The 23,044-nt window shown below is 35.3% G+C and overlaps 1 protein-coding gene across 6 annotated transcripts in view; it reads left to right on the top strand.

Annotated features, from left to right (window-relative positions):
- WDFY3 (WD repeat and FYVE domain containing 3) overlaps positions 1 to 23,044 on the top strand; it is a 312,335-nt gene that overhangs the window by 146,114 nt on the left and 143,177 nt on the right. For all 6 annotated transcript variants that reach the window (XM_053599488.1, XM_053599268.1, XM_053599410.1 and 3 more), the window contains 6 exons: positions 2,510 to 2,702; positions 4,473 to 4,659; positions 6,552 to 6,718; positions 11,581 to 12,048; positions 12,879 to 12,980; positions 15,905 to 16,098. In XM_053599488.1, the coding sequence (XP_053455463.1) occupies positions 2,510 to 2,702; positions 4,473 to 4,659; positions 6,552 to 6,718; positions 11,581 to 12,048; positions 12,879 to 12,980; positions 15,905 to 16,098 (1,311 nt within the window). The remainder of the gene's footprint in view (positions 1 to 2,509; positions 2,703 to 4,472; positions 4,660 to 6,551; positions 6,719 to 11,580; positions 12,049 to 12,878; positions 12,981 to 15,904; positions 16,099 to 23,044) is intronic.

Below are 23,044 nucleotides of genomic sequence, written 5' to 3'. Positions count from 1 at the left end.
TGAGTCTTCTTTGAAAGCCATACTCCAGAAGGTTTTAGCAGCTAGATATAATTTTAAAGAATACTTCCAAATGAAGATGATTTTTATTATTTCCGATATCTTATGTAAGAAATCGAAACAATTTGACAGTATCTTTAAAGATCTGTTTTTACTTTCTCATCTCCCTAAAACTGTCCTTTATAGAAAAGAAAATTGCACTTCACCAGTAGCAAACTAATTAAAATGTTGACATTGAGAAGTAATATTGTTTTAATCTGTTTCAAGCCAAAGTATGCAAAAATGGGGTGAAAAAAGGACAGTAAAAGTTTTTTAAAATGTAAGTTAACAAAAGTAGGGTTGGTTTATTATTGTAACGTAAAACACATCTAAATTTTAGATGTCTTTTTCAATGGTGCCTAAGAACAGTAATCATTGTGGTTTTAATGACATTACTCATATATTCCCTCTGAACTTTTGAATAATATTCAGATCTCGTTCTTTTCTAGCTCTTCCCTTTCCTCAATCACTTGTTTATTTACATGTACTCGTGTGGGGCGGGGTTACACTTTATTTATTTGTTTATTTTTTAAATATTAAGGGGCTACAGTCGTTTTGCTACCTGGCTCGAGTTGATCTGTAGGTGTGCCCATCACTTGACAATGTTCGTGGTACCTGTTGGACGGGTTTTGCGCCTCTTCTACTCTCCCACCCCCTGCTTGATTTCCAGAGGCATTTGTTTTTACTTTCTTGAGATACTTCACTTAGGGCAATGCTCTCAGTTCCTTCCCAATTGCAGCAAAAGCCATTAATTCATCTTTTTTAATGGCAGGATAGTACTCCGTAGTAATATACGTCACATTTGTTAATCTACTCATGAATTGGTGGGCAGTTGGGTTGATCGCACATCTGTGCAGTTGTGAATTGTGCTGCAGTAAACGTTTGAGTACAAGTGTCCTTTTGACAAAATGACTCCCTTTGGATAGATAGCGAGTAGTGGGATTGCTGGATCAAATGATAGGTCTACTTTTAGTTCTTTGACAGATCTCCATAATGTTGTCCATAGGAGTTGTACTGATTTGCAGTCCCATCAGCAGTGTATAAGGATCCCTTTCTCTCTGCATCTCGTTTTTGGATTTTTTAACAAAAGCCATTCTAGGGTGGCGCCGGTGGCTCAGGGAGTAAGGCACCGGCCCTGTATACCCAGGGTGGCAGGTTTGAACCTGGCCCCAGCCAAACTGCAACAAACAAAATAAATAAATAAATAAAAACTATAAAATGATGACAAAATAGAAAAAAAATAAAAGCCATTCTAACAGATGTAAGATGACAACTCATTGTGGTTTTAATTTCCCAAATGATTAGTGATGTTGAACATTTTTTTACATGTTGGCCATTTGTCTATCTTCATTTGAACAACTTCTGTTCATGTCTTTTGCCTACTTTTTAATAGCTCATTAGTTTTTTGCTTACTGATTTGAGTTCTTTGTAAGTTCTGGATTTAGCCCTTTATCTAATGTATATAGAGTGCAGATATTTCCTCCCTGCTTTTATTATTTTTAATTGACACATAATAATTGTACATATTTATGGGATAGTGCGATGTTTTGATACATGCAAATGTATAATGATCAAATCAGGACGATTAGCTTGTCTGTCACCACAAACATTTATCATTCCTTTGTGTTCAGAACATTCAAAGTCTTTTCTTTTAGCTATTTACAAATATACAATTAATTGTTAATAATAGTCACCCTGTAGGTGCCATAGAACACTCGAACTTATTCCTTCTGTCTGGATCTACTGTTGTATCTGGTCACCAGTCTTTGGCTGTCTCCTCTCTTCCCTACCTCTGTTAATCACTATTCCACCCTCTGCTTTTATGAAATCAACTTTTTTAACTTAAACATATGAGTGAGAACATTTGGTATTTATATTTCTGTGCCAGGATTATTTCACTTAACATAGTGTTTTCTAAGCTCATCCATGTTGCCTCAAATGACAGAATTTCATTCTTTTATACGGCTAAATAGTATTAGATTGTACATACACCACGTTTGCTTTACCCACTCATCTGTCGATGAACACTTAGATTGATTCCAAATTTTGACTGTTATGAACAGCACAGCAACAAACATGGGAGTGCAGCTATCTCTTCGACATACTGATTTCTTTTCTTTTGGTTGTATACTCAGCAGTGGGATTGCTGGATCATATCATAGTTCTATTTTTAGTCTTCTGAGTAACCTCCCGACTGTTTTTGTTCCCACACACAACATATAAGAATTCCCTTCTCTCACTGTATTCACCAGCATTTGTTATTTTTTGTCCTTTTGTTAATAGTCATTCTAACTGACTGAGATGATATCTGATTGTGGTTTTGATTAGCATTTCTCTAATAATCGGTGATGGTGAGCACTTCATATACCTATTGGCTATTTGTAAGCCTTCTTTTGAGACACGTCTGTTCAGCTTATTTGCCCATTTCTAAATTGGATTATTTGACTTTTACTTATACACTCTTGTTTTTTAGATCTTAGTGAAACTGTGCAGTTTTGTTTCTCCGGCGGAGGAACTGGCTCAAAAAGATGATCTCCAGCTTTTATTCAGTGCAATAACTTCTTGGTGCCCTCCCTATAACCTGCCTTGGAGAAAGAGTGCTGGAGAAGTCCTTATGACCATCTCCCGTCATGGTCTTAGTGTCAATGTAGTGAAGTATATTCATGGTGAATATCTCTTTTTATATATTCATTTTAAGTATTCTCAATTTCTTCAACTTCTCTTCATTTGATAACAGGTTGTTTTTATCTATCGAATTTGCAAGAATTGTTCTTGAAAGTGGGAGAAATTTGCCAGGAGAAAAAAAATTGCTTTGTTACCTATGTGCTATTTTATCTATCTATTTTATCTATTGAATTTGCAAGAATTGTTCTTAAAAGTAGAAGAAATTTGCCAGGAGAAAAAAAAATTGCTTTGTTACCTATGTGCTATTTTAAATGTAAGAAATTCTCATATTTCAAACAGCATGTTTACAGTAATATAATTTCATTGTTATGTAAATATTCAGTCATAATATAATGTAAGTTCTTTGCCATCGTCTATTTTTTTCTTTTTTACTGAAAAAAAGAGAAGTTTTCTTGGAATGTTATATACATGGTTATCAGACTTCCTGAAGTAATGTATAAATATCTGGTTAATAATCTGTTTGATGAGGCATAGATAGAATTAGGTAGATCTTTATCAGCATTGAGGAGAAATTATGTCTGTCTAATTTATGCATAATATTCAACTATCTACAGGGTCTAGTTTTTTAACATACAGATGCTCCTCAACTCACAATGGGGTTATATCCCAGTAATCCCATCTTTAAGTTGAAAGTATTAGTTAAGTCAAAAATGCATCTAAGCACCTAGCCTACTCAACGTCATACCTTAGCCTAGCCTACCTTGAGTGTACTCAGAACACTTAAGTCAGCTACAGTGGGAAAATCATCTAGCACACAGTCTGTTTTATAATAAAGTGTTGAGTATTTCATGTAAATTATTGAATACTGTTCTGAAAATGAAAAATAATTGTTGTATGGATATTTGAAATTCAGTTTCTACTGAATACTTACTGATACTGCTTTTGCACCATTGTCAAGTCAAAAAATCTTATGTGGAGCCATCATTAAAGTCGAGACCACGTGTATATTACTCTCCTGAAACTCATGTAAAATAACTAATACAATTGCTGGTTTACTTATGTAAACTTCATTAAATGACATATGTGAAACCTAGTAACTGTGAGTCAGTCATTAAATGTTTTCTTCCTTCAATTCCTATGTTAAATCCTAGCTTTTATTGACATTGAGTTTCTTTATACAAATAAATTTCACATATTTTTTGAAATGCCATAAATTCTCAAAGTGAGTGATAGGATATAACTGTGTTTTAATACATTGTCACATGAGTTGTATTTAACTCACATAGTATTAAGCCTGGGCTTGGTTTTTTCATGGTATTCAATGTGTTAAACTGGTAATATAGTGAATATATATAATTTTTAAATTTTTTGTTCCTGAAGCATTTTTGTATTTTATTGGTCTATATTCTAGTTTGAAGTTTTAATTAATTATTGTATTTTTCTCCTTAAATGTAAAAGATAGTTTTTATTTTTTTATGCTGTTACTAAATCAGTATAAATGATCAAAAAATATTGCTTATTTGCTTAAAGATAAAACATCAAAATTTGTTATAAAGTAATTACATGTGCATGTAATATCAACTATTTTCAACACTTTTCTATGTTATTCTTTTTTTTAACTCCTTATAGGTAGTACAGTACTTTTGCAGTGAATTTGTATATTTGCTTTCACTTATGTAGCATTTATTTCATAATATTTTGTAGATAGATTAAAATTTAAGGTTTCATTAAACATCAGTTAAGAATGAAGAAAATTTGCTTAAGCAACTGATGTAAATAATACCTGTTTATTTCATTCCTTACTCTTGCAGAGAAAGAATGTTTATCTACATGTGTTCAGAATATGCAGCAATCAGATGACCTGTCTCCCCTAGAAATTGTTGAAATGTTTGCTGGGCTTTCTTGTTTCCTCAAAGATTCCAGTGATGTTTCACAAACACTTTTGGATGATTTTCGGATATGGCAAGGATATAATTTTCTTTGTGATCTCTTGCTTAGGTAAAACCCTATGATTTAAGAATAAATTTTAAATGTCTGCTCGGTCTTTTCTGTTGAAAAACAATGTGATTTGGGGGCATAGGGAACTGGAATCAGTGAAAACTTATTTAATGTGTACCAGGGTTACCTCTTCGCTTTGCTCCCTTCTTCTGCCAACAGAATAGAAAAAGTTTTATTTAGGCAGGCGCAGTGGCTCCTGCCTATAATCCACTCTGGGAGGCTCAGGTGGGTGGATTGCTGAGCTCACGAGTTTGAGATCAGCCTGAGCAAAAAATGAGAACCTGCCTCTACTAAAAATAGAAAAACCGAGGCAAGAGGATCGCTTGAGCCCAAGTGTTGGAGGTTGCTGTGAGCTATGACGCCACGGCACTTTACCCAGGGTGACAGCTTGAGACTGTCTCAAAGAAAAAAAAAAGTTTATTTAGAATTAAATAAATTAAATTAGTAACTGCAGGCTGCAGGCCCAAAGCAGGGTGGATCAGAGGTTAAATGACTTTGAAGAATAAATTTGTTCTTTTTTAAGAACTGAGAGTGAAGAGTTTAAATCTGATAACTTTTCTAACTATTTAACATCTGTATAAAGTATTAACTCTTCTTGCTGAATTATAATATTGGCTATTTTTATTTTATAGTACTTCTAGTGTTTGTATTAATGTAGTTAAACACAAGAGTAATCATGCAGATTGACTGAACTCTTACAAATGTACGTATAAAACACATTTGTCCAAAATGTTTCACTTGCCCCCTTTTCCATTCCAAGTGGTACATGCGTATATTAAATATTTATGAAAGTAGCCCATTACAAATACTATTTCTTTTCTAGCTATTCCTCGGTCATTACTTTTTAATCATTTTATCTATCAGAAGCCAGGATATTATCTGAACTTCTATTTTTCGTTTTCCTCTTTTTTTTTTTTTTTTTAAGAGACAGGGTCTTGCTGTGTGGCCCAGGCTGGCCTTGAACTCCTGGGCTAAAGCATTTCTCCTACCTTAGCCTCCCAAGTGGCTGGGACTATAGGCACAGCCACTGCACCTGGCTTTGATCTTCCTATTACCAGTTTAACCTGGTTGCTGTTAGTTTTAGGCAACCCCAAAGAACACAGTTTTGCATTTATATTCTCATTTGTAAATGAAGATGTATGAAAGAGGGTGCCGTAACCACTTCACATTAACAGTATGGTGATAATTGCTGCAATCCTTTGTGTATGTAGGTTGGCCCAGATATTAAGATTCTTAAAAATGTTGATAACTCTGACACAATAATTTCATTTTTAGTTATTGATCCTAAAGGTGTAATTGGAAATGTAGACACAATTTTATGTATTTTAGTGCTCCTATCATCGGATGCTTTTCCCACGTTCCCTCCCCAAACCTGTGTTTGGCTCTGCATGACCATGGCAAACATATTTATGGATGGCTTACACTAATGTACCGAGGCACACGTATTATACTAGTGAATAAAAAGAAAGAGGTTACAAAATTATGTGATATGAGAATAAATAATGTAAAAAGTGACATTTCACATTAAAAAAGACATGTTTCAGAAATATATCAGAATGTTAAAAGTGGTTGTGAGGCTGACCATACTTTTCTTCCTGGCCTACTTTTGTACATTCTCTAAGTTTATTTGAATAAGAATTAATTGCTTCTTTTAAAGAGAAAAACCCAATACATTTTATTCTTTAAGAAAGGTATTTGTTGCACCCCCTTTTGTGTTCTCTGTAAAGCCATGGTCAAAAGATAATTCCCTGATGACCCCCATGTTCTTTCAAAACTTCTCAAAGTACCTTATACATTTATTTATTCCACATAAAATTGAAAAGTACTTCTTGTATTAAATTTGAGAATACAAAAAAAGAGAAAAATTATTACCTAAACCATACTTTTTCTAGGTTAGAACAAGCGAAAGAGGCTGAATCGAAAGATGCCTTGAAAGATCTGGTTAATCTGATAACTTCTCTGACAACATATGGTGTCAGTGAATTAAAGCCAGCTGGGATTACCACAGGGGCACCCTTCTTATTGCCTGGATTTGCCGTACCTCAACCTGCAGGCAAAGGTGAGTCTTTTCCCCCTCATTCTGTGCTACTCAGAGCAATAAAAAATAAATGTGTCTTTCTTTGATTGCTCTTTATGTTACTTGTATGAAAATAACATATTGTTTTTCATTTAAGTTTGTACTTTTTATGGTTTAACTATATAAGAATTTCTTGAGTTACAGTCTTTAGCAGATTAAGCACTTGAAAATATTAAAAAAGATTTTTATTATAGTATTTATTTTTAACATTCAGACAATTTAGTGATCCAAATACTTCTTTTGAAGAATGACATTCCATGCATTTCTACTTTACACAGATTGAGTATAATTCACACTCTAATCCCTGTACAGTCCTCCCTCAGTATCCATGGGGGATTGGTTCCAGGACTCCCCTCACATACCGAACGCCATGGATATCCAGTTCTCTTGAGTATATAAAATGGTGTCTTATTTGCCAATAACCTACCCACATCTTCCCGCATACTTTAAGTCACCTCTAGAATGCTGGTAATATCTAATACAATGTAAATGCTATGTAAATAGTGATTATATTATTTAAGAAATGATGACAAGAAAAAAGTCTGTAAGTTCAGTACAAGCACAAGCATCTCTCTTTTTTTTTTCTTCAATATTTTTTTCTTCATCGGTTGAATCCAAAGTTAACATTTAATTACATAATCATGCAACCTAGTTTTTTTGTCCATTTAATTTTTTAAGATGCACAATAACCATTTCAAAATAATCTGAGTGTGGAGTTCTCCCATAGTTTCTCTCACATGATTGTCACTTATTGGATATTTAATAGAGTTATGATATTTTCATATAAAATTTAACTAGCAAAAGAAAATGAAAACGTGGTTATTTAAATCTCGTGGTACACATCCATGCATTTTATGACATAGAAACCAACAACTTTTAAATCAGTGAGACTAAATGGCTCCACCAAGCTCTGTGTGACGTGCTACACCCTCAGTGTGTAGGTTGTGCAGGAAGTCTGGAGAAATCCACATGTGTTCCATGAGCACTTCAAGGTTTCATTGTATTTAACATTAAGAAAAAAGAAGTCTCTCAGAAAACTTAATTAATAGACCCCAGCTTGAATACTCTAGTTAACTCCTTCTATGAGTTTATAGAAAAATAGTTCGTCAGTGTCCATCCTATTTCATACTTGATTGTTGTTTTATTTGGTTAATCAGTCTGACCTAGATATTGGCATAATTTTATAATAGAATAATTTTATAATAGAATTATAAATATCATAATTTTATAATAGAATTAATATAGCAAAATTAATCCTCTACATGAGCCATTACCTGGTTTTTCCTCATCTACAACAGACATCTAGATAACCTGGCATAACTTCCCTGAGTTATGGTGAGAGTCAAGTGACATAATTTCTATGAAAGCAAATTTACTAGAAAGGATGTTGTCCCTAGAAGAATTCATGCAGTCATGAGTTACGTAACTTTTCTAAACATCAATTTCTTATTAGAAAAATTGGCATAATGTTCTGTAAAATGAATAGGTTAAACTTTGTTTTTTTGTGTTGCCTGTATAACTCAAAATTATCTATTAGATATTTAACTAGCAAAGAAATGGCCTACTTTGTAGGGTTATTGCAGGAATCAGAGGAGATGAGTGTATTCCATATAAATGGAGTGTGGAATACATCATCTTTTATTTATGTCATCAGTATTGAGGTATAATTTGTGTACATTAAAATCTATCTATTTAAATATTGAATTTGATGAGTTTTGACAAATGTACATGGTTGTTTAATCACCAGCATAGTCATGAGGTGGAATATTCCCATCCTTCTAAGAAGTTTCTCATTCCCCTTGAGGTCAGTCCTCCCCACTCCCACCCTTACCCAGCAACCACTTATCTGCTTTGGTTTTGTCATTTCTAGAATTTCATAAACTATAATCTATAGTATATTTTTTTGGAGCGTTTTACTTAGATTGCAGTAGTTCCCTCCCACCCCTTTAACTGTGGAGGATATGTTTTAGGACTCCTAGTGGAAGCCTGAAATCACAGATAGTATTAAACCCTATATATACGTCTATGTTTTTCTCTTATGCTTACGTACCTATGATAAAGTTAAATTGGGCATAGTAAGAGATTAACAGCAATAGACCAGTCACAGTGGCTCACCCCTGTGATCTCAGCACTCTGGGAGGCTACCCCTGTGATCTCAGCACTCTGGGAGGCTGATGCAAAGGATTGCTTGAGGCCAGGAGTTTGAGACCAGCCTGGGTAACATAGCAAGGTCCCACTTCAACAGAAAATGAAAAAATTAGCTGAACATAATAGAGCACCCCTTCAGTCTCAGCCACTTTGGGAGGCTGAGGTGTGAGGATCACTTGAGCCTAAAAGTTCAAGGTTACAGGGAGCTATGATCATGCTGTTGTACTCCAGCTTGGGTGACAGAGGTGGATAACCTGTCTCAAAAAAAGAATAACAGTAATAACTATTTATAAAACACAACAGTTATAACAGTATACCGTAGTAAAATTTATGTGAATGTGCACTCTCTCTGTCTCTCATAACATTTCTTATTTTGTTAATATGTAGTATTTTTGGACTATGGGTAACTGAAGCTGCAGAAAGTGAAACCATGGTTAAGGGGAATATTGTTTTGAAATTCATCCTTGTTATTGAATATATCAGAACTTTGATCCTTTTGAATGCTGGGTAGTAGTTCATGGTTTGGATATTCCACAATTTATGTGTCCATTCACCGGTTAATGGATATTTATTTGACTGCAGTGAGTGAAGCTACGATGCTCATATGAAACAGGTCTCTGTGTGGACATGTGTTTTTATTTCTTTTAGCTAAATATCAGACAGTGGAATTGCTAGGTCATGTGGTAACAGCCTGTTTAACTTCATGAGAAACTACCAAACTATTTTCCAAAGTAGCTGTCTCATTTTGCATTCATGTCAGCAATGTGTGAAAGTTCTAGTTGCTTCATGTCCTAGTAACACTTGGTATTGTTGGTCTTTTTAATTTTAGACATCTATTATTTTTTACTTTCGTTTTTTTAAAAAGACTAACGAAGGTTAGCATTTTTCATGTTTAGTTGCCAGCAGTATCTCTACCTTGGTTCATATCTCTGTGCCCATGGTTAGTAGGGTTGCCTGTTTTATTGGGGATATAATAGTTCTTTAATAGTCTGGCTAAGTCTTTATCAGTCCTTCATTGTTTAGTATATGTTTTGGATTCTCCTATTCTTAACTTGCCTTTACTTTTCTTACCAGTGTCTTTTGAAGGATAAAAGTTTTTATTTTGATAAAGTCCAATTTTTTATTTTTTAAATATTTTTTGGTGATTTTTCCCCTACTGAAGATAACTTTACTTAATCCAAGTTCACTGGTCTTTTCCAGTGTTTTCATCTTCTAATATTTTCTCTCTTCAATGTTTTATATTTTAACTCTTATATTAAGGTCTATGATATATTTTAAGTTAATTGTTACATAGGGTAGAAAGTGTGTATTTATTTTTTTTCTACCTTTATATCTGAACATGCCAGGACCCTCTTTCGAAAAGACCATGGATGATCATGTATCTAGGACTCTTTGTGAATTTTCTTTAATTAATCTGTGTGTCTGTCCTTAAGCCAATACTACACTGTCTTGATTATTGTAGCTTTATCTTTTTAAGATAAAGTCCAATTTTGTTCTTCCTTTCTAAAATCATTCTGGCTATTCTGAGTCCTTTGAACTTAGGTAAGATTTCAGTCATCACATCAGTTATTGAAAAAGAAGCCTAGTGAGATGTTCTTCTTTTGAGGACATCTCCACTTTTTATTATCTGTAAGTAACCAATAACCAGCTTATCTAGATGGATAAGACCCTGGAAATAAAGATAAGTTTTTGGTATTTGCCCCACCTGGAATAAAAACCTGATAATTTAACTTAAATATAAGCTAAAGATTTTTTTAAAATCTTTGTATTTTTAGAATGCTGAAGCCAGGATTTCTGAAGAATCTTTTTAACCTTTTTATGTTTTTTGTAGTTTCATATTTATCTTTTTCTAAATTCCAGCTTATTCTGTAAAACTCTGTATTGATTTTTTGGTCACTGTTCCAAATACCATAAACTTCTAATAATTGTTTAACTGGGGTCAATCTCTAGAGACAAACTACTTGTTTTCATGTATTTCTAATACAGCTTTCTATGTTAACTTTTTTGTACTTGTTCTCACTAATTTGCTTCACATGAGCCATGAATGTAGAGTTTTTTTTTCCAGTTGATCTGTTTGGAAATCAAAGATTTAAAAATATATTAGTAGCTAGTCAGAAAATTGCTTTAACAAACATTTATATAATTAAATTATACTTTTAGCTTGAAAACAAATTTCTAAGTTAAAATTTATAAAAAATTAGAGTTGTGTAATTATAGTGGAAAATTGGAATTGAGGGAATTTTTTCCCTCCTGATCTCCTGCTTCATTCTTGCTGCTCTCAGTTCTATTACTTGTTCAGCTACAAAATCTTTTTAACTTGAGAAATAACGATTCTTACAGTCAAAGTCAATGTTAATAATAAATAATAAATAACAGATAATAAAATGTGACACCACCACACATTTTCAAACTCTGGATCAGTGTAATTTGCATATGTTCTGAATAGTCTGATTTTTCAACATATACTATTCTTGAATTGCAATATTCACAATGATGAATTAACGGTTCAGTCAATGTTATTTTTAATTAAAGGATCTGAGTGTGATGAAGAAAACTAAGAACTTTTGTAAAAAAGGGTGTTTTCTCAGTAAATAGTTTGTAAGTGTTACAATTCATGATGTTTTTAAATAAACTAATTTGCGGTGATTAAAATATCACATAGCACCTACTTTTATGTTCTGTTTTTTCTATTTTAGGTCACAGTGTGAGAAACATCCAGGCCTTTGCAGTTCTTCAGAATGCATTTTTAAAAGCAAAAACCAGCTTCCTTGCCCAAATCATCCTTGATGCCATTACGAATATTTATATGGCTGACAATGCCAATTATTTCATACTAGAGTCACAGCACACACTGTCACAGTTTGCAGAGAAGATTTCTAAACTCCCAGAAGTACAAAACAAGTACTTTGAGATGTTGGAGTTTGTGGTTTTTAGCTTAAATTATATCCCCTGTAAAGAGCTTATTAGTGTTAGTATCCTCCTCAAGTCCAGCTCTTCTTACTACTGTAGCATTATTGCCATGAAAACACTTCTTAAGTTTACAAGACATGACTGCATATTTAAAGATGTGTTCAGGGAGGTGGGCCTTCTGGAGGTCATGGTAAACCTTTTACATAAATATGCTGCCCTCTTGAAGGATCCCACTCAGGCACTCAATGAACAAGGTAAAGCATTTTCTGTAATTTTATTTTTATTTAACAAAGGGGTCTGGGGAGGATGTTTGTTGTTTTGTCTTTCATTTGGTTATGGATTTGAATGGCTTCCTAAAGTGTATTATTGTGACATGCTAGGGAACATCCAGAGCCGACTTTTATATTCAGCCTCTGTTAGGGAGTTGTGAAAGGAGAGCCTCAAATTCTGTTACTGTAGTGGAAGAGAGTTTAAAGGAAGGTAAAACTGAAGAGGAACCCGTATGACTCACATGATTAGTGTTTGCTACTTTCTGCTTCCCAGAGGGGACTTTAAAAATCTTTTGGACATAACTGGATTATTATTCAATTAATTAATTATTTGTAGTAAATATAATTCATTGTGTAATTACCTCAAAATATTTTTAGTAATTAGAGAGTGCAAGTGAATAAGTATTTAATAATGTTATATATATACAGGTGTTATCGTTATGTACCTATCTGATAAATCTGATAAAAGTATGGTAATATCTGGCAATTAGTAGGTAAAATGTGAATTAATATAAGTTGAATAGTGGCATTATCCATAAACGTTTTTTTCCTTTCTAATGATTTAAATAAAAGTTATCATTTTCCTCTTTACCTCATTATTAGGAACCCCTCTGTGAGAAGGAGCTATATATGTGTGTATATATACATGTCTCTCCAACTTGTGCCTTTTGTTTTTTATATGTTAGGTAACTGTTTCTAGCCATACCAAAGTAAAATCTGTTAACATTTATTTTGAGCCTACTTTTGTTAAAACTGAATCAAGAAAAAGTAACCTTATCATTTTTGTAATTTGGATCTTTGAACCTTTTTCAAAGGGGACTCACGAAATCATAGTTCAATTGAAGACCAAAAACATCTGGCTTTGTTGGTTATGGAGACCTTGACAGTGCTTCTTCAAGGATCAAACACAAATGCAGGTAACTAAAAAAGCCACGCACACAGATTTGGGGAGGAGATTACCTGGTTATATCTTCTCTGGCGAGTCTCACTTCTGAAGTCCTCCTGTTGAATCTATGATGGCACACTCATGTCCCTAAGAAGGGAATACTTTTGACCATAAGAAGTATTTTAATGATATATAACATTGTTACTAGTTTGAAATGTTGTTTAAAGTACTTTTATATGCCTTATGTTTAAAGTATTCTTTTTGACTCTAGGTGTACTGTTATGCAAATAATTTGCTTGTTTAGATTTTTTCCAAAATATTTGCTTTATATGATGATTTTTAAAAAGATATTTAGTACAATGCTGGAACCTTTAGGAAATACTGAAAAATGATTCTCTGATAAAACTATCCCAGGTAAATGAGGTTGATTAAACATTTTATTTTTAGCCTCAGTTTTTTTTTATCCTTGTTTCTGTCATTAACAGAACAAGGCAACAAGGTCAGTAAAAATTCAGAGAAATAAGTGAGGTGGAGGTGAGTTCAGATTAGTAGGCTGATCCTTGTAGTGAGGCTAGGTCACATGCTTAAGAGTCAGCCCATGAGATTTGTGACATCCTTTGATTACACAAAAACGGAGATTAGGTACGTCCTCATAGCCAGTGAGGGCCAATTAGATAATCATAATGGTAATATTTTTTAAACACTTACTACGAGCAAAGCACTTTCTTTAAGTGTCTGAGATCACATAGCTGGTAACATCTTTCTTAATGAGGAAAAGAAAGACTATAGGAAGAGAACTGTGGGAAAATGTTTGGCACTTTGGGAGATGTATTAAGTAGAATTGTCCAATTCCTCCCTCTGCAACCTCTGGGTCTGTGGTCCCCAGCCCTGTGGTCCCTCAGCTGCAGACTGGTATTGGGCCATGGCTCCCTTAAGCACTGGGCCCACAGCATCATCGCCTAAGTGCCACCTCCTGTCCCCTCTCCCTTCCCACTCTAGTCTGTGGAAAAACATGAAACTAGTTCCTGATGCCAATGAGGATGATGAAGTTTAATAGGTACCATAATAACATTTTGCCTATGGTATAATACAGCATCATCTTATTTCCAGTTGCCTGAGGTACTCAGAAACATAAATAGAGATATCCTAATAGGAATTTATTGGGCAAGTTAGCTTTTGGTGACAAGACCTAGAGCAGTGGTCTCAACCGTTTTGGCACAAGGAACCAGTTTCACAGAAGATAATATTTCCACAGATGAGTGGGTGAGGGTGGGAAGATACGAGACAGGAGGCTGGGATCAGGTGGGGATGCAGCCGTGGGCAACGACTGTAAATACAGGGAAAGTTTCATGGAAGATAATATTTCCACAGATGAGGGGGTGAGGGTGGGAAGATACGAGACAGGAGGCTGGGATCGGGTGGGGATGCCAGCCATGGGAGCGACCGTAAATACAGGGAAAGTTTGGCTTGTTGGCTGCCGCTCATCCCTGGTGTGTGTCCTGGTCCCTAAAGGTCGGGGATGGAACCTTTTTGGCATCAGGAACTAGTTTCATGTTTTTCCATAGACTAGAGTGGAAAGAGAGAGGGGGCAGGAGGCACTTAGGCGATGATGCTGTGGGCCCAGTGCCTAAGTGGGGGCCATGGCCCAATACCAGTCTGCAGCTGAGGGACCACAGGACTGGGGACCACAGACCCAGAGTACTTAATACATCTCCCAAAGTGCCAAACATTTTCCCACAGTTCTCTTCCTATAGTCTTTCTTTTCCTCCTTAAGAAAGATGTTACCAGCCGTGTGATCTCAGGCACTTAATAAAGTGCTTTGCTCATAGTGTTTAAAAAATATTACCATTATGATTATCTAATTGGCCCTCAGTGGCTACCAGGATGTACCTAATCACAGTTTTCGTGTAATCAAAGGATGTCACAAATCTCATAGACTAAATCTTAAGCATGTGACTTAGACTAGCTACAAGGTTATATAATTCTTATTAAGTTAGCAAATAGGAAGCCACTAAATAGAACTATGGCTGCTGCAGCAAAATGCTCTGTGAGTTATTCACTCAACAAACATTAATTGAAACACACAAATCAGAAGAAATGCAAGAGTTATGAAGGGTCAAACGTGGACAGTAAGAGGAAGACTGTTTGTTGTAAACTATAGTAAAGTTGTATACAAGGTGTTCTAAAATCAGAAAGAGTAGAAAAATTAGTTAAAGGAAATATTAACTAGTGATTTAAGTCACTTCATCCTTTTTTTATATACTCAAGGATGATTATTTGGTTTGAGAACAGGGTCATCACTTGGAAGCTGGGCCTCGTAGATGTGTGGCCTGTTGTGTGGCCTGTTACCTGTGTGACTTGGGCCATGCTGCTTAACTTCTGGATGGGAGGGGTTGAGTATTAAATTAATCTTTGAAGGCTTTGGAGGAGTGCTATGACTGAGGCTTTCTGTTGCAGAATTTGTTTTTTTTTTGTTTTTGTGCTCTACCTGTGTGCCTAAAAATTTTAGTTCCCTGTAACATTTCCTATGGTAAAATAATTTATTCCATTCCTTTCTTGTTACTATTTTGAAAACCTTATTCAGCTTAAATCTCATTTATTTGGGTATTGTTTGTCTGAAAGCGTTTTATGCAAGTTGATTTCAGTTTTAGGTCTCTTTAATATCTCCCTGTGTAATTTCTGAAGGTTGTCGATTTGGAGAATTTGGATGTGGTGCACATATAAAGGTGTTAATCGTGACTAACGAAATCTAGGGAAAATGTGCAAATGAATTTGCTGGCATCCACAGTGCAGTTTTATATTGTATGACAGTGAAATACGTGTGGGTTTTATATGTTCCTTTGATTTAGCATACCTACAAAAAGGATTGATTTTCAATTCATCTGACTTGTCTCTAACTTAAATAATTTAACATTTTAAGTTAGCCCACATGGTACTTTTTCTCTGTCCTTTAAGGAATTTTTCGAGAATTTGGAGGTGCAAGATGTGTGCATAATATAGTAAAGTACCCTCAGTGCCGGCAGCATGCCCTGATGACGATCCAGCAGTTGGTGCTCTCTCCAAATGGGGACGATGACATGGGCACTCTCCTAGGGTTAATGCACTCAGCCCCACCAACAGAATTGCAGTTGAAGACTGACATTTTAAGGGTAAGTTTAGTAAGTGTGTTTCTACTCTTTTATTATAAAAACTTCAGACTCTTTTTAAATGATTTATATTTAAACTAGAGATAGGGAAATTTCAAAAATCCAAATTTCTAAAAAAATCCTTACAACTTTACAGATGAAATTTGGAAAAATTCCAGTCATTTATGTCTTTCAGTGTATATTAACTTATTACTGATAAAACTTTGATAAAACTTTGCAATAACTGTCTTGGCTTACAGGAATTTTTTAAATTAAAAAGTATATTCATGACGTTTAGTACCTTAATAAACACTTAATATATATATATTGTCTATTCAATTAAATTTGCTCATGGTTTTATCCATCTGTGAAATACCATGCAAGAAATGCAAGTAAGGGATAATAGACAAGTAAAGGATATTAAACAGGCTGGGCGTGGTGGCTCAGCCTGTAATCCCAGCACTCTGGGAGGCCAAGGTGGGTGGATTGCTCAAGCTCATGAGTTCGAGACCAGCCTGAGCAAAAGCAAGACCCTCTTCTCTAGTAAAAGTAGAAAAACTGAGGCAAGAGGATCGCTTGAGCCCGAGTTGGAGGTTGCTGTGAGCTATGATACAATGGCACTCTACCCAGGGTGACAGCTTGAGACTGTCTCAAAAAAAAAAACAAAAATTAAATAATACAGAAAACAATTTAGCCTTTAAAAAGAAGTAAACAAATAAGTAAATTCAAACGAACAAATAAATGAGAGAGGAGGAAAAGCTCTTATTTACTATTGAAAGTCAAATAAAGAAAATTACTGTTTTGAACTTTCACAACAATAATTGATTCAGGTAAAAGTCATCTGGCTGCTAAAGAATCTAGTCAATGAAAGTTTGAGGAATGGGGCGGCACCTGTGGCTCAAACCCAGCCCCGGCCAAAAACCAAAAAACCAAAAAAAAAAAAAAAAGAAAGTTTGAGGAATGACAGGACTTTCTCTTAGTTTTAAATTATGTCCTTAAAAGATACTTTTTAATTTCAAATGGTGAAATACTAGTTTTACAATCGCCTGTATTTGACCAAATGTTCAAAGTTAACTTCGCTGGTGATGAGGCAAATGAAGAGCCTGCACCTCCTGATGAGAAATGCAGCCAGGAATTCAGCTGAGTGTGCTCATTAGAAAATATCAGATGCAGCCAAATTGAAAGACTTTCTCTGAAATAACTGGCCTGTACTCTTGAAAACTGAAATGAAAAATGATTCAGGGACCACTTGAAAGTAAAGAGGCTGAAATCATTTGTGAATACAGTACAAGGCCCTGCATTTTCTTTTGCTGAAGGATATTATTGGGATTTGGCAAAAACACAAGTAGGCCTGTAGATTAGATAATTGTATTCTTTCAATGTTAATTCTCTGATTTTGATCACTGTACTGTGGGTCAAGAAGAGAATTCCTTTCTAGGAAAAACACTGAAGCTTTTAATGGTAAAGGGGAGTGAATGGAGAAAGAGATCACATACAATGTTAACGTTTGGAGAGTAGATGGAGGATATCTGTGAATTCTTTGAGCTGTTTTTGTAATTTTTCTTCAAGTCTAAAATTATGTCAAAATAAACAGGTGGAAAGCTGGTAGCATGCTTACCCTGGCCTCCAAGGCCCTCGTGACCCGCCTTCCTCCTCTCCAACTTCCCTCCTAGTGTTCTCACCCACAGGTGAGGGCAAAGTAATTTTTCCTCTAACCTCTGTGTTTTCAGCTGAGACTGACCACTGTTGCAAAAAACAGATTGACAAGAAAAAAACAAATGGAAGATTATTGACATGTCTACCTCATGCTTATACAGGAGATGCTCAGAGAAAAATAACTAATTCTCAAAGAGGTGACTGACAGCTGCAGCTTGTAAGGGAATTCTCCTCACTTTATTTTCAAAGACCCCCAGTGGATGCCTGAAACTGCAGATAGTAGTGACCACTGTATGTTTTTTCCCCCAAACATACATATATACACACCTGTGATAAAGTTTAATTTATAAATTCGGCATAGTTAGAGATTAACAACAATCATAATTAACAATTAACAGCATCCCCAATCCTGCACTTTCAGGCCATTATTAAGTAAAATAAAGGTAACTTGAACACAAGCACCAGACACCTCCATAGTGGCTCTAATAATTGACTGACCAGTGGGCAGGTGTGGATGTGCTGGACAAAGTGAGGATTCACAGAAGCCTGGAACTGTGTGATATTTCACCATAATACTCAGAATGAAGTGCAATTTAAAACTTCCGGATTGTTTATTTTTGAACTTTTTCATTCAGTATTCTCAGACCAAGGTTGACCACAGGTAACTGAGACTGCAGAAAGCGAAACTTCGGATTAGGGAGTGGGGAGACTATCATATAGCATCTTCAACAAAGGGGAGATTTTTCATGACAAGACAAAGGGAAAGGACTCTAGGAACAAGTGACAACAAACTGGGGTGCAAATAAATGATAGATAAAGGTTAGTTTATTATGTGCATTCCTCCGGTGACGTCTCCAGGCTGATAGTGGTCTGGCTTTGTCTTACCGTGATGAGACTTTGTCCTTCCTGGTAGAGAAGAAACAGAACCCTTTTTAAATTTATCTTCTGCTTTAGGCATATGGGGTTAGGGCAGAGAGCTTTTCTTGTATCTGCTTTTTCCCACTTGCCTTTAGTTCAAAGTTATCCTTATACCATAGTTTCTTGTTTGGAGGTGGCACAGCCTGGTCTCCTACACATCCCACTCCAGCCGCAGATATAATAAGGACTATCATTTCTTTTATTTCCTTTGGTTTTATTCAATTAAATTTCATATCAACAATGAAAAATTAGCTCTTTATATTACCGTATATTTTGTCATAGTTTGATGGAGTACAATGACAATTTTAAATATGCATTTTGACCCCAATTTGTCTCCTAGACAAAAAGGAAATCTATGAGAGTGTCAATATTGGAAGGATATTTGTATATTTGAAGTAATTGTTGGGAGAAAACAGATGGCTTCCAAAGATGTTAAGGTTGCCATCTGTTTTGGCATATATTTTTCTCCTTTTTTGGTAACTTCTTAATTTGATCTTTAAAATAGTGGTAGGTAGAACCAACAAGAGGTTATTGACTGACTGTGATTGTGAGGCCGTGTTGTTCTGGTGAATAACTGACTTTCAGACTGGAGTTGGTCAGCAGAGGGCCCTAATGTGTTGGTTGTGCTGGTTCCCCTGGTTTAAATACTCCCGCTGTGGCACAGTCCAGGGAAGTGATGTGCTGCTGGATATTCATTGGGAAGAGATGTGTGGCAGCCAAGATGTGCTTATTTAGGATCAAGCACAGTGGCTCAAGCCTGTAATCCCATCTACTCAGGAGGCTCAGATGGGAGGGTTCACTTCAGGCCAGGAGTTTGAGACCAGCTGGGTAGCAAAGAAAGACCCGTCTCTAAACAATAATAAATTAGCCTAGTGTGGTGGCGCTTACCTGTAGTTCAATTACGTGGAAGGGTGAGGTCGGAGGATCGCTTGAATCCAGGCATTTGAGGCTGCAGTGAGCTATGGTCAAGCCTGGGTGACAGAATGAGACACCATCTCCAGAAAACTAAAAATAAGTAAATAATTTGTTTGGTTGTAAGTTTATGTAACTTAATTTTCAATTTTTGATTGTGTGTTTAACAACTAGCCCACAAAATTTATAAAAAAATGTGGCAGTTGACTCTGGAGGATGAGTGTGAGCCAGCTCTGGCATTCTGCTTTGAGGGTGTCAGGCAGTGTTGGAAGGCAGTACAGAGCAGTTAAGATCTCAATTTAAATGTCCACTTTTGCTCCATTCAGTTGACACATACCACAGACCTTTGTGATTGAATTTGTAATTATTAATATTTGTGCGCAAATCCGAAATTTCATGGTATATCATACTTTGTAAATCTGCTGTAATTATTAATATTTGTGCACAAATCCGAAATTTCATGGTATATCATACTTTGTAAATCTGCTTTGTAAATCTTTGTAAATCTGCACAATTTTAATTGTATGTATCATTTATGCAAATATAAGAATATGTAGCTGAAAATTTTGTCAAATCATGCAGCATCCACATATTGTAATTTTGGTGTTTACTACTCGTCAACATTTATTCATGTAAATAGGAAGTGAAATTATTCGTGGTGTTGGAAAATTTTCAGATACTGAGATTATGCTGTGATAATGTCACAGTGCCAACAGATAGCAATTTTGAGGAAGTAGGAGCTTGGCCTGTCCGGAAGTACATAATATAATAGAGTATTGGACTGAGGATTCTTAAGCAGTGGTTTTTCTAACCTCTGTCACAATCCTTCTCTGTGATATTTTGTACATGTTCCTTTAAACTCAACTTCCTCACCAATAAAATAATGCGTGTCATACATTTCTCCCAGTATGTTTTGAATATTGATTACAGTGCTGAGATTATAAGGTAGGCACTTGCCATATAAGTGTAAGAGGAAACTGTGACACAGAAAGATTCAGTAACTGGTATGGTAAAATATTTGTAGTGTAGTTTGACCCCAGGCACTCTGGCTCTAGCCATTGCACTTAATCTCCAGGCTAAGTTATAAGATTTTTTTTTAAGAAAAAAATTTTTAAATCTTTTTGTTGGTATGAATTACTATTGTGTATTTAAATATATTTTATTAAATTTTACAGGACATAGAAACCAAATACTATTTAATATGGAAATTTACTGGTTGCAGAATAATGAAAGAACTATACTGTTTTTATAGTTTATTACACACAGATTATGTATTTCTTGTCTTTCAAGACATAGTTATGTACAACAAAATCCTTACAATTTCTGAAGCCATACATATCAAAAAAGTGACTATATATACAGGTTGAGCATAATCTTTAGGGTGTATGTGAATATATCTTATACATATATATATGACAAACATAAATGAATTTTGTGTTTACACTTGGGTCCCATCCCCAAGATAACTTCCTTTTTTCTTTCTTTTTTTATTAAATCATAGCTGTGTACATTAATGCAATCATGGGGTACAATGTACTGGTTTTATATACAAAATTTGAAATATTTTCATCACACTGCTTAACATAGCCTTCCTGGCATTTTCTTAGTTATTGTGTTAAGACATTTATATTCTACGTTTAAATAAGTTTCACAGGTACCCTTGTAAGATGCACCGTAGATGTGGTCTCACCAATTACCACCCACCCTCCCCCCTCCCCTCCCCTCCCTTTCCCTTTTCTCCATATTATTAGGCTATAATTGGGATATAGCCTTCAAATTAGTTTCATAGTAGGGCAAAGTACATTGGATACTTTTTCTTCCACTCTTTTTTTTTTTTCTATTAAATCATAGCTGTGTACATTAATGCAATCATGGGCCACCATACACTGGTTTTATAGACTGTTTCACATATTTTCATCACACTGGTTAACATAGCCTTCCAGGCATTTTCTTAGTTATTGTGTTAACACATTTATATTCTACATTTACTAAGTTTCACATGTACCCTTGTAAGATGCACCGTAATTTGTAATCCCACCCATAACCCTCCCTCTGCTCATCTTTCCCCCCTCCCCTCCCTCTCCCCCTTCCCCATATTCTTAGGTTATAACTGGGTTATAGCTTTCATGTGAAAGCCATAAATTAGTTTCATAGTAGGGCTGAGTACATTGGATACTTTTCTTCCATTCTTGAGATACTTTACTAAGAAGAATATGAAAGAGGTAAAGTCTCCATCTTTCTTTAAGCCTGCATAATATTCCATGGTGTACATATACTACAATTTATTAATCCATTTGTGGATTGATGGGCACTTGGGCTTTTTCCATGACTTAGCAATTATGAATTGGGCTGCAGAAAACATTCTGGTACAAATATCTTTGTTATAATGTAATTTTTGGTTTTCTGAGTATATACCTAGTAGAGGAATTATAGGATTGAATGGCAGATCTATTTTTAGATCTCTAAGTGTTCTCCAAACATATTTCCAAAAGGAATGTATTGTTTGCATTCCGACCAGCACTGTAGAAGTGTTCCCTTTTCTCCACATCCACGCCAACAACTCTGGTCTTCGGATTTTGTGATATGGGCTAATCTTACTAGATTAGATGATATCTCAGAGTAGTTTTAATTTGCATTTCTCTGATGATTAAGGATGATGAGCATTTTTTCATATGTCTGTAGGCCGTGTGCCTGTGTTCTTCAGAGAAGTTTCTCTTCAAGTCCCTTGCCCAGCCTGTGATGGGATCACTTGTTCTTTTCTTGCTTATATGTTTGAGTTCTCTGTGGATTCTGGTTATTAAACCTTTGTCGGAGATATAACCTGCAAATATCTTCTCCCATTCTGAGGGCTGTTTGCTTGCTTTACTTACTGTGTTCTTGGCTGTGTAGAAGCTTTTAGTTTGATCAGGTCCCAGTAGTGTATTTTTGAAGCTGCTTCAATTGCCCAGGGGTCTACCTCATAAATTATTCGCCCAAACCGATTTCTTCAAGAGTTTTCCCTGCACTTGCTTCTAGTATTTTTATAGTTTCATGTCTTAACTTTAGAACTTTAATCCAATGAGAGTCTCTCTTAGTTAATGGTGAAACGTGTGGGTCCAGTTTCAGTCTTCTACAGGTTGCCAGCCAGTTCACCCAGCACGATTTGTTAATAGGGAATCTTTTCCCCACTGAATGTTTTTAATTGGCTTGTCAAAGATCAGATAACGGTAAGTAGCTGGATTCATCTCTTGGTTCTTTATTCTGTTCCAGACATCTACTTCTCTGTTTTTGTGCCAGTACCATGCTGTTTTGATCACTATCGATTTGTAGTATAATCTGAGGTCTGGTAGCGGGATTCCTCCTGCTTTGTTTTTATTTCTGAGTAATGTCTTGGCTATTCGAGGCTTTTTCTCATTCCATATAAAACGAAGTATTGTTTTTTCAAGATCTTTAAACTATGACAGTGGAGCTTTAATAGGGACTGCATTAAAATTGTATATTGCTT

Source organism: Nycticebus coucang, chromosome 1 (assembly GCF_027406575.1).
Source record: "Nycticebus coucang isolate mNycCou1 chromosome 1, mNycCou1.pri, whole genome shotgun sequence".
Taxonomy (NCBI): Eukaryota; Metazoa; Chordata; class Mammalia; order Primates; family Lorisidae; genus Nycticebus; species Nycticebus coucang.
This window is presented reverse-complemented; position numbering and strand designations above follow the sequence as displayed.